The 16543-nt window shown below is 39.5% G+C and overlaps 1 protein-coding gene across 2 annotated transcripts in view; it reads left to right on the top strand.

Annotated features, from left to right (window-relative positions):
- Positions 1–16543, top strand: part of EGF (epidermal growth factor) — a 148868-nt gene that overhangs the window by 73072 nt on the left and 59253 nt on the right. For both annotated transcript variants that reach the window (XM_027837577.1, XM_027837576.1), the window contains exons 8-11: positions 1058–1180; positions 1538–1663; positions 5309–5445; positions 8973–9121. In XM_027837577.1, the coding sequence (XP_027693378.1) occupies positions 1058–1180; positions 1538–1663; positions 5309–5445; positions 8973–9121 (535 nt within the window). The remainder of the gene's footprint in view (positions 1–1057; positions 1181–1537; positions 1664–5308; positions 5446–8972; positions 9122–16543) is intronic.

The following is a 16543-nucleotide window of genomic DNA, read 5'->3' on the forward strand; positions in this document are numbered from 1 at the left end:
ACAGCTCCTTGTACCAATGAAGAATAATAACTCATCTTTAACTTTTAACCTTATTGGGATACAGTGGAAAACTGGGGTTCTGAACTAAGAGAATCTGGTTTTGAGTCCAACTTCTTCCATAGGCAGACTTATGTGACCTTGGGCAAGTTTCTGAGCCTCCTCAACTGCAAAATGAGGTTATTAGATTAGATGAACTCTAAGATCCCTTTTAGCTCTAAATCTATGATCATATGAGCTGCTTAGGTTTGAAGCAAATTCTGTCAAAAATTACGATGTTATATTCTGATGGTTCAAAAGTGATTTGACATCTTAGAGAAAACAAGGCTGGGCAAAACTAGCAAAACTGCTTTGGCCTAGAAAGAATTCTGGGGGTGGGAGGGGCAAACCAGGAGTAGAATCAAGAAAGGGATGGAAAGTCATGAAGTGGAAGACAGGGAGGTGAAGCAGAGTTCCTTCAGGTACCAAGCATTCCATTCTTGGCAAAATGCAGCCAAAGGAACTATGAAGGAGATGGTGTCACTGTGTGGAGGCAGAGTAGCTCAGGGAAAAACATGTGAGGGGCCTGTCATCATTAAGAAGTCTCTGTTATCTCAGAAATCAATGGCTTTTATTGGTGAGGGCTGTACCCCCTAATGAGCAATAATGCCATAAAATATTAATTGCCACGAACTGCCGGAATAGGACCATTGTGGTCTTAAGAAAGCCCAGAAGAGCATGTGGCAGATTCAACCCGTTTCAATGTTGGCAAATGCCATAGTAGGATTAATGATTATTTTTTTTAGGGCTAATGATTATTAAAGCAATATTTGACAGAAGAATAATTTAGAGGAAACCAGAAGAGGCATTTTATAGTTCCAAAAGTTCTTCCTTACTCTATTTAAATATAAACATTCCCTTTATTTTTACACCTACCCTGACTGTAGCAGTTCCAAATATCAGATCTTTATTTAACTTTACCTTTTCAGAAGAGCACTTGTGGGTCACCAGAAATTCATTTTAAGTCAATAGCAGTGAACTTCTTTCAATACTAACTACAGTCTTCTCCCCAAACAACTAGAACTAGTTTCCTGTGTAAGCAACAACACTGGTTGCAGTCATGGTTGCGTCATGACATCAGATGGTCCCGTGTGTTTCTGTCCTGAAGGTTCAGTGCTTGAGGAAGATGGAAAAACATGTAGTGGTAAGTATGCTCAGCTTGATCAGATTTAACACATTGGTTCTCTCATCCCCAAACTGTACCTAAAGCATGTTGCTAAATGGTATATCCTTTTTTTTTTTTTGGAGGCAGTTGGAGTTAAGTGACTTACCCAGGTCACACAGCTAGTAATAAGTGGTCGATCTTAGTAATTTAATTTATGCAATATGTAAATCCCTCTTGACTTCCACCTTCAGTCTTCTCTATTTTTCAGTGGCTTAAGTGATAAACTATTTTAAAAAAGGATAAGTTCATTAAATTTTATGATTATCATTTTATGAATGAGTGATTTTTAATTTTTGGAACACTGCAGAATTCTGAATGAAATTGCTCTTTTTAAAGGTTGTTCATCACTAGATAATGGTGGGTGTAGCCAGCTTTGCACCCCTCTCAGCCCACTGTCTTGGGAATGTGATTGTTTTCCTGGCTATGAGCTGCAGTTGGATCGAAAGAGCTGCAAAGCTACAGGTTAGTATCATTGGGTCTGGAAAATGAACTTGTATGGCGGGATGGAGTGTTATTGATTTCTGTTTCTTGACATCTTTCCTAACAATTATCTTTCCTGACCTTGGTGCATGCCTGGCACATAGTAGGCACTTAATAAATGTTTATTAACTGACCGATTGACTGTACTCATGCCACAACCACTATAGCCCAGGCCCTCATCACCTCTTTCACCTGTACTTTTGCAATGGCCTTCTAATTGGCTTCCACCTACAGTCTGTCCTTTCTCCAATCTGTTCTCTACCCAACTGCCAAATTATTATTTCTGGAGCTCATGTCAGACTGTGTCATTTCTTCACTCAAGAAGCTTCAGTAGTTTCCCATTGCCTTTAGGATAAACTACAAACTCTTTTATTTGGCATATGAAATTCTTCCTCCTGTCCCCTCCCCTAGCTTTCCATGCTGATTATATCTTGCTTCTCCAATGCACTCCATGCTCCAGCTAAATTGGCCTACTTTCTATTCCCCCAAAGATGTCATTCCATCTTTGGCCTCTGGGTTTTTGCATAGGCTATCCGCCATGTTTGGGAGAGCAGGGTTCTCCTTCCTTATTTCTGACTGTTGGAATTCCCAGCTCTCTGAAGTTTCAGTTTAAGAACCTTCAAGAAGGATTATTTCTCCAGGGATTAGTCCCTGCACAAACACTTCTAGATGCCACCCATAAGTAAGTTCTTAAAAATAAATGCTTGTTGATTGAGAAAAAATTTCAAACATTATTTTAAAAATTACAGGCTGTTTTTGGTTTTGCCTTTCATTTGACAACACTCTAACACAAGCTGGTAATTGGTAATAGATTTTTTCTTAGTGGCTTCTCCAAAACCACACAAATATGTAGTATATTTGCCAGGTGACCCGACTCATAGGGCAGTGATTTAATATGACCTGAGGTATCCTATGGAAGCAAGTGCTGCTGAGGTTCTGGGCCTGTTAATGTCTATGTTAAAGCAGACCCTATAGAATGGGAATATCATGAACATTTTCTACTCGTTGGTGTATAAAGCCCTATAGTACCCTAGTAAGGTTTTGCACACTGTTTAATAACAATTTGTTGATCGATTCATTTTCCTTTGAACACCCCAGGGAAAGCTATAATCCTAAGACTGATCGTTCCTCTTCTGTCCATGTTGAAATGTTTTGCTTCATTGATACTTTTTTCTCCAAAATAAGGAAAGAAACAAGTATTAAGTGTCTCCTCTGTGCCAAGCACTGTGCTAAATGCTTTACAAATATTATCTCATTTGATGATGATAATAATACTAATAATAGTTAACATTTATATAGCACTTCTTCTGTTTCAGGTACATAGGCAATTATTATCTCACTGGATCCTCACAACAGCCCTGAGAAGTAGGTGGTGTTATTATCCCCATTTTAGAGACAGGGAGGACAGCTAGGTGGTGCAGTGGATAGAGCACCAAGACTCATCTTCCTAAGTTCAAATCTGGCCTCAGACACAATCTACTTGCCTCAGTTTCCCCATCTGTAAAATGAGCTGGAGAAGGAAATGGCCACTCCAGTATCTCTGCCAAGAAAACCCCAAATGGGCTCACAAAGAGTCAGACACAACTAAAGTGAACAAAAAAAAAAACCCCAACAAACAACAACAACAACAACAACAACAAAAAACCAAAATGACAAAAACACAAAACAGCTGAACCACAAAAGAGATGGGGAAACTGAGGCAAACTGGTGTTAACTGACTTGCCCAGGATCACGCAGCTGGTAAGTATCTGAGGCCAGCTTTGGATGCAGGTCTTCCTGGCTCCATGCCCAGTGCTCTATCCATTGTGTCACCTGGCTTCCTCTGTGGCAGCTTGTCTTTCAATATTCCTGACAACCTCAGACACGCAGTAAATAGTTTTTATATTTACTGATGATTTATTAATAATACAATCTAGGAGAATGTGATGATTCCGCAGGGTTTGCCTTTTTTGTCCCTCACAGGGCTGTAGCTGACCAGCATCCCAGTCAATGCAGCAGAATCTGAGAAATGGAAAATAATCCTGTAACTTTTTGTGATTGAATATTCTCATCTCCCTGACCACATATGTCTAGGCCAGGGGAGTTTATATCCATGTATTCTACTCTATACAAATGTAGGTAAGAGGTTTCAAGAGAAAGCCACATTGCATGATAGAAAAAGCTTTGGGTCTAGACAGAGCCTACATCTAAGTACTAGCTTTGCTCCCTACTACCTGTGTGACCCTAGGCATGTTAACCACTTTGTGCTTCAGTTTCTTCACTTAATAAAAAAAGGGAAGGAACAGGGATTGGACGAGATGAGTGCTCCTTTTCCATTCCCCGTGATCCCAAATGGGATTGTGTCATGCTTACACTTGGCAGCATGGCTATCTTGATGATGTGTGGCAGATGGGGAAAGCAGCAAGCGAAATTCAGAAATGGGTCAAGACTGTGTTTGGTGCCTTCTACTCCATTGAAGGTTGGGGGGAGGATGTCCTTTTCCTCCCCTTTCAGGCCATTTTCTTTCAATTATTCGCCTTTATTAAGTTCTAGTCAATTGTCCATCACAAGAGTACTGTAGTTGGGAGCTTCCTTACCAAGGAAATTAAAACGAAGATTCCTGTTCAGGCAGGGCTTTGACTGGATGACTTTAGAAGCTCCTTCCAACTCTGATATTCCAGCCATCCCACCACTCACTTCAACTCATTCATTCTGAAGTATTGGTGATTTAGTGTGTTCTTTCCCTTCAAGAGTAGGTGCATTTTAGTAGTAGCTAGGGAGTCCAGAAGATGGTGTGCTGGACCTGGAGCCAGAAAGAACTGAGTTCAGATCTGGCTTCAGGTGCTTACAAGCTATTTGGCCCTGGGTAAGTCACTTAACCTCTGCCTCAATTTCCTCATCTGCAAAATGGGGATAATAGCACCATATTATTGTTAACAATGACTATATTGTTAATAAATATTAATACTATTATTATTTATTGTTAAATTAATAATGATATTAGTGTTACCTCTCATAGTTGTGGTAAAGATCAAATGAGATAATATTTGTAAAATACTCTGCAAATATTAAAGTGATATGTAGTGTTAGCTAGGTGGTGCAGTGGATAGAGCACTGGGCTTAGAATCAGAAAGGCATATCTTCTTGAGTTTGAATCTGACCTTAGACACTTAATATTGTGTGACCTTGGGCAAGTCATTGAACCCTGTTTGTCTCAGTTTCCTCATTCGCAAAATGATCTGGAGAAAGAAATGGCAAACCACTCCAGCGTTTTTGCCGAGAAAACCCCAAATAGGGTCATAAAGAGTCAGACATGACTGAAGAACAAAATATTAGTTATTAAAAAGAGGTACCTGTGTGATCCTCAGCAAGCCTCTTAACCACTGTCTCAGTTTCTTCATCTGTAAAATGGTGATAATAATAGCATCTACCTTCTAGGGTTGTCACGAGGATCAAATGAGCTAACATTTGTAAAGTGCTTTGCCAACTTTAAAGCTCTTTCTAAGTCCTAGCTATTAAAAGAAGATGTTTGGAGAAGGTTTGAATGAATCACTAAGTGTGGAATTTTAGTGACTGGGAGGGAATAAGAAGTAGCTGAAACATGATGCTATCTAGCAAATGAAGTCATGAATGAAATTTGGTCAACAGGACCCCAGCCCTTTTTACTGTTTGCCAACACACGTGATATTCGGCGCATCTACTTTGATGGGACACAGTATGAAAGCCTGCTCAGCCAGCAGATGGGAGTGGTCTTAGCGTTAGATCATGATCCGGTTGAAAATAAGGTAAGGCTTTAAAAATGAGAGGATTTGGAAGTGAGGTGAGGACAGTGGTGTTTTTTTTTTTCAGGCCTTGTCCCTTCTGCTTCTAATCCTAATAGGTGACCTTGGTCATGCGTCGGACTAAGGGGGAAGGAGAAGAGGCTGAGAGGTTGGGAAATGCCTGATTGGGCATGGATGGTCAGAACGGGCAGCCCCACCTGAAATATTTTATTATCTCTAGATGCATTTTGAGGGCTTGATCCTGCTAAAGAGAAGCGATATGGAGCAGTAGATACAGTTAGCCTTCGAGTCAGAAATACGGTACTCAAGTCCTGCCTCAGACATACTGGCTGAGTAGCCCTGGCCAAGGTACTTAACTTTTCAATGCCCCCAAGCAACTCTCTAAGATGATGTGTCAGAACTGGTGATAATATCATTGGCAAAGGAGATTTCCTCACCCACAGTTCTCTACACTAATTAAATCACAGGTTAGTCCCCCCTGCCCTCTCAAATCCTCTTCTTTATTAAAAATCAGATCTTGTAATAGGTAACATCTCAAGGGATCTTGAAACTAGTTTCTCCTTTGGGAAATGAGGTTAGTATGAGAGGGCCTCACACATAATAGATACTCAGCAAAAATTAGACCATAGATGTAGAGGGCTTTGTAAGCCCTAAAGTAAGAGTTAGATTCATATATCATTATTATGGTTGATTTGATGATAGTGGGAGAAGCTAGGGCAATAGGGATGGGTATGGGAAGGAGGTCTAAGTAAATGGGGCCAAGAAATGAATTGGTGATTAAATGTGTAGGGAGGGAAAGGATTCAATTGGCATTTTCCTTTTAAAAACTATGACAATCTGTAAACATAATCATCATGGTTCATTGTATATGAGCTATCTAAATCTGTCTTATAGCAGGACTTACCCAATTTTGTAACATGAATACTTTGTTTAACTCACAGGAATCTGTTCTCAATTGCAGGCTTAATCCATTGAACATTTGCCCATATATTTCTTGGTATATTGAATATGTTGCACAGCTGTTTGGAAAATGCTTGGCAGGGCAATGTGGTACAGTGGGGAAAAAAAGGACATTGGTTCAAATCTTTCCTCTGACTCTTACTACTCATGTGATCTTGGGCAAGTCTTTTAAACTCCTTTCCCACAAGCCTCAGTTTCTTCATCTGTAAAATGAGAGGATGGGCTCTGAAATCCTTTCCAGCTCTAGGAATATGATTCTCTGAATAACTGCTATAAATTCTGAATGTAGCCATCAAAATACATTTAGTTGTAAGAAGAGAAGGTAGAAAACGGTACTGTTTGATACCCAGAATTTTTGAAAGCTGCAAAACCCTAGGGACGGGTTATATGTTGTAATCTTCTGATGCTGGTAATGGCAACATTGGAGGCAGAGTCTACATGGAATAACCAGTTTTTGAAGTGTCAAAGAATGGAAATATTTTCTGGTATAATAATATTGCCTTGCATTTAGAAAATTTCACAAGGGACAATTGAAATTCTCTATCTCATTAATTTTTCCTTAGGTAATATATCTGCATGGTAGCTACTAATTTACATTAAGTTCTTATGCACTTATGAATTATTATTTGTGTACAAGTTAAGACATGGCCTGCTGGATTGTAAACTCATTGAGGACAGGCCCAAATTTTATCTCCCTCTTTTTATATCATTCAGTGAATAGTATAGTGCTTTAAGTATAGGGGGAACTTAATAAGTATTTGTTGAATGAAACAGAATTGACACGAGGGAATCAATTTCTGTCGCATAATTGGTATGCATCCTGCCCTTTCTAATTATCATTAGAAGACAACACAGACTAGTTTTCATGATTCCAGGCAATCTGTTAGTAGATGAGAGACTGAGGTAAATTGGTAATGGTTCAATTTATTTGGGATTAGGAGCCATATATAACGAATGTTATAAATTGGACTTCTGTGATAAAGCATCACCAGCTATCTTTCTCTTCCTTCTTTTCTTTTCATAAATAATTTTATACTCAGACTTAACCATTTAAATAAGTCCAGGATAAAATTGTTATTACAGAGAATGTGTCTAGAGAGTATTAGTGTACTCTGTGATTTACATTACCCTGGGTCATTTCCTTCACTTCAGGAGAAATAAGCTGACACAGCTACCACACTCTTCAGGTATACTCCCCTATTATAATGGATACTTTGCTGTATGTTCTTTCATATAGCTAGTATTTTTACCACGAGGTAAGCAAGGAGATTCCAAATGACTTTTAAGGCTTATGATCTTTTCAGAATTTCACTTCAATTTTAAGGTATTAAATATTTAACATTCAGTGTTCCCTCTGGAATGGTGGTGTCTCATAATTTGCAGGGTGACCATAGTGATAGCGAAGTAATCAAATATTCTATACTTCCCACAGGAAAAAAAAATGGCAAGATCAGCTCTTGTTTAATAACTCAGCAGTTCTTGTAGAGCTATCACTAGGGTGTGTGTGTGTGTGTGTGTGTGTGTGTGTGTGTGTATGTGTGTGTGTGTGTATGTGTTTGTGTGTATGTACCTGGGGCAAACATCACAAGACACACCTGTAGCAATGGAAGACTGGGTGAAGAAACTTGGGATGCTGGTCATGAGGATGGGAGGAGCTTGCTCAATTTATGATCTGCTAGCTTCCTCTTTTAATGAATTCTTCCTGTTAACTAAATACTAAGCTCTGCTGTTTCTGGCTGTTTAAGGACTGAAAGTGCTGTCCCAGCTTTCCAAATCCAACACCTAGGGCAAAGACCCAGTCACCCTGTATTAGTTATGGCCCTGATTTATGGATACCTTCTTATCAGTTTGTTGCAACTGAAAGAGAGCATCTTTTCCCCTCAGGGAATCTTGTGGAGGACATGTTGGGTTGATTTAGGAGAAAATTGTAGAATTAGGGCTTTAGAAATCTTCTTGTCCAGTCCTTATTTTATGGATGACGAAAATGAGTTATAGAAAATGGTGTGCTGGTATATGTTTAACAACAAACTTTCTGGGGAAAAAAGTAATTAGGACACACTTTTAAGTTTAGTTTGCATTAACATTTTCTCTGTCAATTTCTTAAATCTAGGCAGTCAACACAAGTAAGTCCTGGTTTGCAGCATTTGCTGACTTTTGACATATAGGTTCTCACATTGAAAATATAACAATCAGCTCTCTTTAGCCAGGACTCGAGCTGGCTCTTGCACACCTTTGAGTATGGGGGAGTACCCAAGGTCACTCAACAAACTAGCAGCAGAGCTTAGCAGCCTATTTTCTGGACTCTCAGTTCAGCACTTGAGAGTCAGGAGCATGGGCTTACATCTCATCTCACTAATTGCTTAGGACATGCAGGTTGTAGAAATAATATGGATTGCAGCACAAAGCCTGAATTCTTAACTAATGGATGAGATTAGCATACCATGAATAGCAAGTACAGATAGACATGAAATTTAAAAAAAATTAAAATGAATAAAGAGTTTGCCATTCCCCTCACATCTTTTTTTTTTAAACAAAGTAATCAGACAGAATCCTGTTTTTTTCTTTTATAGATTTACTTTGCACACACAACACTGAAGTGGATAGAGAGAGCTAATATGGATGGCTCAGAGCGTGAAATACTCATTCAGGAAGCAATAGACACACCGGAAAGTCTTGCTGTGGATTGGATCAACCGTAAATTCTATTGGACAGACCGAGGGTATGCTTTTTTTTTTCCCACTTAGTGAGTAGGACACAAAGATTAGGAAATGATGTGATAGGTTGAAATGGACAGTTTTCTTCTTTACCTTGCATAACAATAATAACAATGGTTATTCTGTCTTCTGAGTGTGGAGAAAAAAAGAAACAGAGATAGATGGAGGTGGGACAGTGATTCTCGGGGCACCCAGAGCAGCCAGGTAATCTCTTGGTAATTCTGTTGTAATCAAGGAAAATCCAAGTTTGTCTTAGAGTAAATCAAATACAATCAACACATATTTTTTCAGACCTATGGAAAGCACTGTGCTAAGCACTATAGAGGTACAAAAAAAGTATTGCTTAGGCTTACGTCCTCAAAGAGTTTATAGTCTGGTTGGGGAGACAAAACATAAATGTACAAATGTTGAATTTACCACAGTGCCTGGCACATAGTAAGCTCCTAATGCATGTTTTTTGACTTGAATGACAATATAAGATGTTGCAAATTATCACAAGATTTACTGATAAATGGTAGAATCACTAAATACAGTAAGAGTTGTGAGGGCAAGATATCACTTCAAGTAGGGTATGTAGAGAAGGCTTTGTTTATAGAAGATGTGAGATTTGAAATTAGAATATACTTCTAGACCATGCTATTAAAAAGATGGTTTGTGAACACATAGAAAAGGGAACAGTGGCCACAAAAGGCTAGGTTGGCTTTATCAAGAACCATTCATGCCAAATTAAAATTAATTTCTTGTTTGATGGGCTACTAGATCTGGGGAGTGCTGTAGATAGAATTTACCTATATTTTTGCAAAGCATTTATTAAACTCATGGTATTCTTGTGGTAAGAAGGAGAGTTATGAAATAGATGATGGTTGAGTTAAGCAAATTTAGAACTGATTGAATGGACCCAAAGAGTGCAGCCAATGAAATAGATGATGGTTGAGTTAAGCAAATTTAGAACTGATTGAATGGACCCAAAGAGTGCAGCCAATTAGTGGTTCAATGTCACTTTGGAAGGAGGTCTACTGTGGAGAGCCCTGGGAATCTATGCCTATCTCCGTGCTGTTCAATATTTTTTATCAATGACTTGGATAAAGGGATAGATAGCATATTTATCAAATTTGAAGGTGACAAATAGCTGGGAAAGTAGAGCTCTGTTATCACATAAGATAACAGAGTCAGGATCCAAAAAGATCTTGATGGGCTAGAAATCTTGGCTGAATCTAATAATAAGATGAATTTGAATAGGCATAAAAGTAAAGTGTTACACATGGGTTCAAAAAACCAATTTCCCAAATACAAGATGAGGGAAGTATGGTTGGTATTTCATAAAAAAAAAGACTTTAATGGCCTGTAAATTCAGGATGAGCCAATAGTATACAAAAAGCTGATGTAGTATTAAACTGCATTAAGAGAAACAGATGTCCATGATTATGAAGTTGGTAGTCCGGCCCAGGTCAGATCACATATGAAACATATTTTATCAGTGTTCCCTTGAGGGCATTGTATTTTAGGAGGAACACTGATAAAATAGAGATTATTCAGAGGAGGGCATTCGGTAGGGTAAAGAGAATTGAGCTCATGCCTTTTGGGAATCATCTGAAGGAAATGGAGAAGATGACTTGAGGTTGGAGGTTAGGGGGCGGGGATGGTGGATGACATGATAGTTGTCTTCAAGGATCTGAAGAATTGTCCATCGGGAAAGGGATTAGACTTAGTCTGCATGGCCTCAGAGGACAGAACTAGGGGCAACAGGTGCACAAATTTAGGCTTGATGTCTGGAAAAATTTCTTAACAGTTAGAATTATCCCCAAATGGAATCAGATGTCTCACAGTGGGGAGAGGGCAGGGAGGTAGTGGTTTCCCCTTCACTTGATGTCTTTAGAAAAAAGTTTGAATGACTTGTCTGGGAGAGCCTTGTTCGGTTATGGTTTGGACTAAATTCCCTGACACAGGAGTGGGGAACCTTTGGCCTCGAAGACACTTATGGCCTTCTAGGTCCTTAGGTGCAGCCTTTTGATTGAGTCCAAGTTTTACAGAACAAATCCTTTTATTAAGGGGATTTGTTCTGTGAAGTTTGGGTTCAGTCAAAGGGCTGAACTTGAGGACCTAGAAGGCCACATGTGGCCTCAAGACTGCAGGTTCCCCACCCCTGCCCTAAGAAGTCCCTTCCAACTGAGAATTCTTTGTGATTCCCCAGAAGTGCATTTATATAAGCTATATAATGAGCTAATAATTAATAATAATAACAATTGCTAATATTTATATAATGGTTGCTATGTGCCAGGTGTTAAGCTAAGTGCTTTACAAGTATTTCCTCCTTTGATCCTAACAACAGCCCTGGGAGGTAGATGTGCTATTATTATGCCCATTTCACAGGAGACAGAGCCTTCAGAGACCTTCTGGGTTTCCCCTGGCCACTTCATTTTCTGGGCTGCCTGGTGCAACTGTTTACAAGTGAAACACCTTTGTGTGGTGGGGTTTCACTTGTGTGGGAGACAGAGTCATGGAAGGGAACATAAGAAAGGATCCCTCTGCTGTTGCCAGAAGCTTCTTTCTAGCCTTTGCAGAGGCAGCAGATATACTGAGTAGAGAGCTGAGTACAGAATAACACCCTATTTGAGATATTGGGTGATATTTTTATATCCTGACTATAAACCATAAAGAATAGGGGTCAGTATGGATAATAGTAGCTAATATTAACATAACACGTAACGTTGATTTTCGCAACAATGCTGTGAGGTAGGTGCTATTACCATGCTCCTTTTACAGAAGAAGAAACTTAGTCTGAGAGGATAACATGAAGGTTTCTGGAACAGGATTTGAATTCAGTCTTCCTTACTCTATGCTCTGCTTTATTCACTATGCCACCCAGTTATTTGGAGTTGGCTTAAATGATTTTCAGGTAGAAGAGAAATAATTAGATTTATTCAGCTTGACTTCCACTTTAGCCAATATAGGGGAAAGAGTCCTAAACTGTGGGAATGGAGCCAAGAGGCCTGTGTCCCATTCCCAGGTCTGCCATTAACCTTTCAGGGCCTAAACGAAGGGGCTTGGAATGAATGACCTTGAAGACCCTTTCAGCATTTAAGATTCTATGATTCCAGTTAGTAACATCACATCATCTTTGTGAGAGCAGAATTACAGAGCTTTAGTGATTGGGTCCGTAGCAGTGAGCACCAAGGCTTTGGGTTTGGGCCTCTGTGACTCCAGAAAGCCTGCTTTGGTCTTCAGCGCTGGACACAGCGAGGCTTTTTAAGGCTTATGCAGAAATGTACTCCCCACCTCCACCCCAGTGGAAAGGGAGGGAGTGTGGGAATTCTGGGAAGAATTTAATTCTGCCACTACCAACATAGACTGTAGCTGAGAAGTTAAATGACTTGCCCAAGGTTACATATCCTGTATGTGTCAGAGTTGGGCTCTCTCTTTCTCTGTTTGTTGTCTCCCCGCCCCTATCTCTGTCTCTGTTTGACTTTCCCCACTCTGTCTCTCCTCCTCTCTCTCCCTCTCTGTCTTTCTGTCCTACTCTTTCTTTCTGTTTCTGTCTCTCCCTGTCTTTCCCTCTCCCCCACAAAGGATTGGCCTTTAATTTGCAACTTACGGTCCTAGAAATTTGCCACTATGCTATTATGTATATGTTTATACACATGTACACAATATATGGATACATATACACGCATATACATACAAATGTATTTATGTATGGGCATTTGTATGTGTATGCATACATACATACATGATATGTGTAGACACACATTTGGGTGGGCCCATGATTTCATTAGTATAGAGAGCTCCTAGTGAGGACTACACACACACACACACACACACATACACACACACAATCACACATATGTATGTATATGAACATATATATGTATGTATATGTGTGTCTATATATCTGTATCTCTCTCTTTCTATATAGACACACACAATTTGTATAAGAAGGTATACAAAATGTAAGGAGGATTACACCATACTTTACTTCTAAATATTTCACATCAGAAGACTTTTATCCCAAGAAGAGATTACTGTAATACATTGGACCAAGAGAGCGTGTGGTGATTCATGAAATAAGATCAGAGGTCTGTTAATGATAGCAAAACAGCAACCTCTTAAAGGTATTTATTTAAAAAAAATTGTGGTGCATCCATAATACACATATAACCCCAATTTATTCAGATCAGGAAAACTTGCCTTGGATAGCAGATGTTAACTGTTCTCAAGCCAGCTCAAAGTTGCTGAGCCTTCTCATGTTTCCCCACACTCTTGTGGCACCTCTAATTTTAACTTCTTTGATTAATTACATTGCAGTGCCAACTCCGGAAGCAGTGCCTTTAGGGGATAGGCTTTCAGGGTGGTGCCCTGAGGATTAGGATCCCAATTCCCTGGTTCATTACATACAGTGATGATAAGCCATTCTTAAGACCCTCATAGCTGGCATCCCAGCTGCTGAAACCAAGCCTTTAATTTGCCTGGAAATGAGATGTTTATGGTTTTAAACCTTGATGTTAGTTGAAAACAGAATTTAAATATCATTCATATGCTTTTGGTCACGTGGTAAGTCTTAGCCAATTAATATACTTTGTATTGGTATAGGAAAGAATAAAAATTCAATCAAGCATCTAAATAAAGAAAGAAAACCAATTGAGAATTTTGTTACTGGTGTGAATATCGTTAAGGTGATTGGGAGTCTTAATTCCCAAATGTCAGACACCTGGGAAGAAAACAAATGTCACCAATCAAGATGAGTTGGGTAACCATGTGTGAAAATTGCTTACTTACCCTTTCAATACTATGAGGCCCCCTTTGGCAAAATTGCTCTCCTGGGTTTCTGGATGGAAATCTTTCATCCTGAGAGCAGGGTGAGCACTTTCCTTCCAGAATTCCTGGTAGGACTGGAGCAATTTCTATAAAAGATGACCAAGGAGGACTGTCACACCCTATCAGGATTATGCTTGAAGTCATATGAACTCAGAAGGCCCCATTGCTTTGATTTCCACACAACAACCACCAGAGCCTGAGAATAGCTTTCTGGCTTACTTCTGAGAACATGGGGGAGGGAAGGAACTAGAAATATAAATTCTAGCAACCCTACCCTGAAATTATTGAATATTCATGAGCTTATTTTCCTCTCAAATAATTTGCATATAATGACTTATACTAACAGTAACAAGAATTTAGAGAAGATGCTTACATTGCAATCAGATAATTCAACCCTCTCCTATCTCAGGAACTGGGTCAAAATTTGCCCCAGGGATCATTTCTCTCTTGCCTAAAATGCAGCTCAATGGCAGTTACTTGTGAGTATGTAACCATAGAGTGACACATAGAGTTAAAAATTTAAAAAATATATTCATCATTATTCTTCTTATTACCAATTCATTCATAATTTGAAATTCTCTTTTAAAACTGGGCATTAAAGACACAATGCAGTTTTTTAAAATTCATCTTTTTACATTTCTTCAGTTTACAAGTCCCTTAACAGATCCACCATATCCCAGAATTTCTTTTTTTTTCTTGGTCACTCTTGTGCTCTATTTTTTGAAGCATAAGATTCAAAGATCAAATTGTAAGGTCCTGGAGCTGGAGTTAGAGAGCAGCTGCAGAAACTTCTTGGTCTAAGCCTTTCATTTTATAGATAAGAAAACAGACACCCAGAGAAGTTACATGACTTGCACACAAAAGAACCTCTCAGAGATGGGATCTGAACCTGAGTTCTTTGACTCCAGAGTCAAATGCTTTTCCCCCCTTGTATTGTGTGGCCTTCCACCAAGTAGACTTGGATGAACTGTAGAGAAGCCTCCTTCTTCCCCCCAAAAAAGTTTCTGCAGAACTTGGTAGGGAGGAAGACCATTGTGCCTGCCTGACACATGTGTTTGAGTCACTTAACTTCTGTTTGTCCCAGTTTTCTCGTCTGTGAAATGGGAATGATAACAGCACCTTCCTCAAAGGGTTGTTGTGAGGACCAAATGAGATAATAATTGTAAAGTGTTTAGTACGGTGCCTGGTGCATGGTTTACTATATAAATATTAGCTATTATTATTATTATTGGGTTACCTAGGTGGTGCAGTCAATAGAGCAACAGAACTGGGGTCAGGAAGATCTGAATTCAAATCCGGCCTCAGATGCTTACTAGCTGTGTGACCTTGAACAAGTCACTTAACCACTCTTTGCCTCAGCTCCTCATCTATAAAATGGTAGGCACACTGGAGAAGGAAATGGCACTCCAGTTTGTTGGTGTTATTTCTCCTTCATTCTCGAAAAGGACCATGACATCAGGAAGGTGATGTCATGACTTACAAGTAAATTGGATTTAAGTGAGGGAGGGCTGGGCAAAGTCACCAGCCTTACTTTCTCCTCCAGAGCCATCTGGGTCCAGTGGCAAGATATAGATCAGGATTACTGGAAATGGCTCCAGATGTAGAGGGAGACCTCAGCCTTTCTAAGCTGAGGTCTTTCCCAGGTCAAAAAAAGAGGTAAAGAATGGTCTCTTTTACCTAGTCAAAAAAAAAAAAAAATCAGTCTGGGAGGGGAGATCTTCAGGGTTTCTGGGCAAAACAGAAACAATTGCTATTTAAATTGCCTCAGTCAGACTGAGACCTGGGAAAGACGGTAGCTTAAAAAGGCCAAGGTCTCTCACTGCATGACCATCTCCAGTTGTCCTGATCTACCATATTTCACTGCATAATTGTAGCCACTGCATAATCATTGTACCCTGTTTTTTCAGTCCAAAAATTGGTTTATAATCTTTCATTGCATAATTGTTGCATGGTATAATTCTGTTCTTACTTAAAAGGTTAACAGAGCAGCAGTGTATTCACCAGCAGCATATGGATACACATTTCTCTCATGCTTTGAGAATTCTGAGCCTAGAATTCTCGGCGCATGTGCATTGTCAGTATTCAATTTGAATGTATATTCATGAATGTTCTCAGTGCATGTGCATTGTCAGTATTCAATCTGAACGTATATTCGTGAGTATTCCATGCATCCTAATTTGGCACCGAAGACAATTTAGTAAAAAATGATTTTTAAGTAATACAGGTGCAACTTAAAAAGCTTCACGTAATGGTCACCCTCCCATTTTTGGGCAAAAAATTTGGCATAAAATCTGTGACGATTATGTGGTGAAACATTGTACATCTTGCCACTGGACCCAGATGGCTCTGGAGGAGAGAGTGAGGTTGGTGACTTTGCAAGGCACTGCGTCACTTAAATCCAATTCACTTGCAAGTCATGACATCACCTTCCTGAAGTCATGGTCCTCTTTGAGAATAAAGGACAAACAACAATCAACAACCTGTGAATATTAGTAGCTGCCCCACTGGGGACCCAAATGGCCAGTTCCAATTGGCAAAGCAGCTCTTTCCTTCCTTCCTTCCTTCCTTTTCCTTCCTTCCTTCCTTCCTTCCTTCCTTCCTTCCTTCCTTCCTTC

Source organism: Vombatus ursinus, unplaced genomic scaffold (genome assembly GCF_900497805.2).
Source record: "Vombatus ursinus unplaced genomic scaffold, bare-nosed wombat genome assembly UNPS02014821.1, whole genome shotgun sequence".
Lineage (NCBI taxonomy): Eukaryota > Metazoa > Chordata > Mammalia > Diprotodontia > Vombatidae > Vombatus > Vombatus ursinus.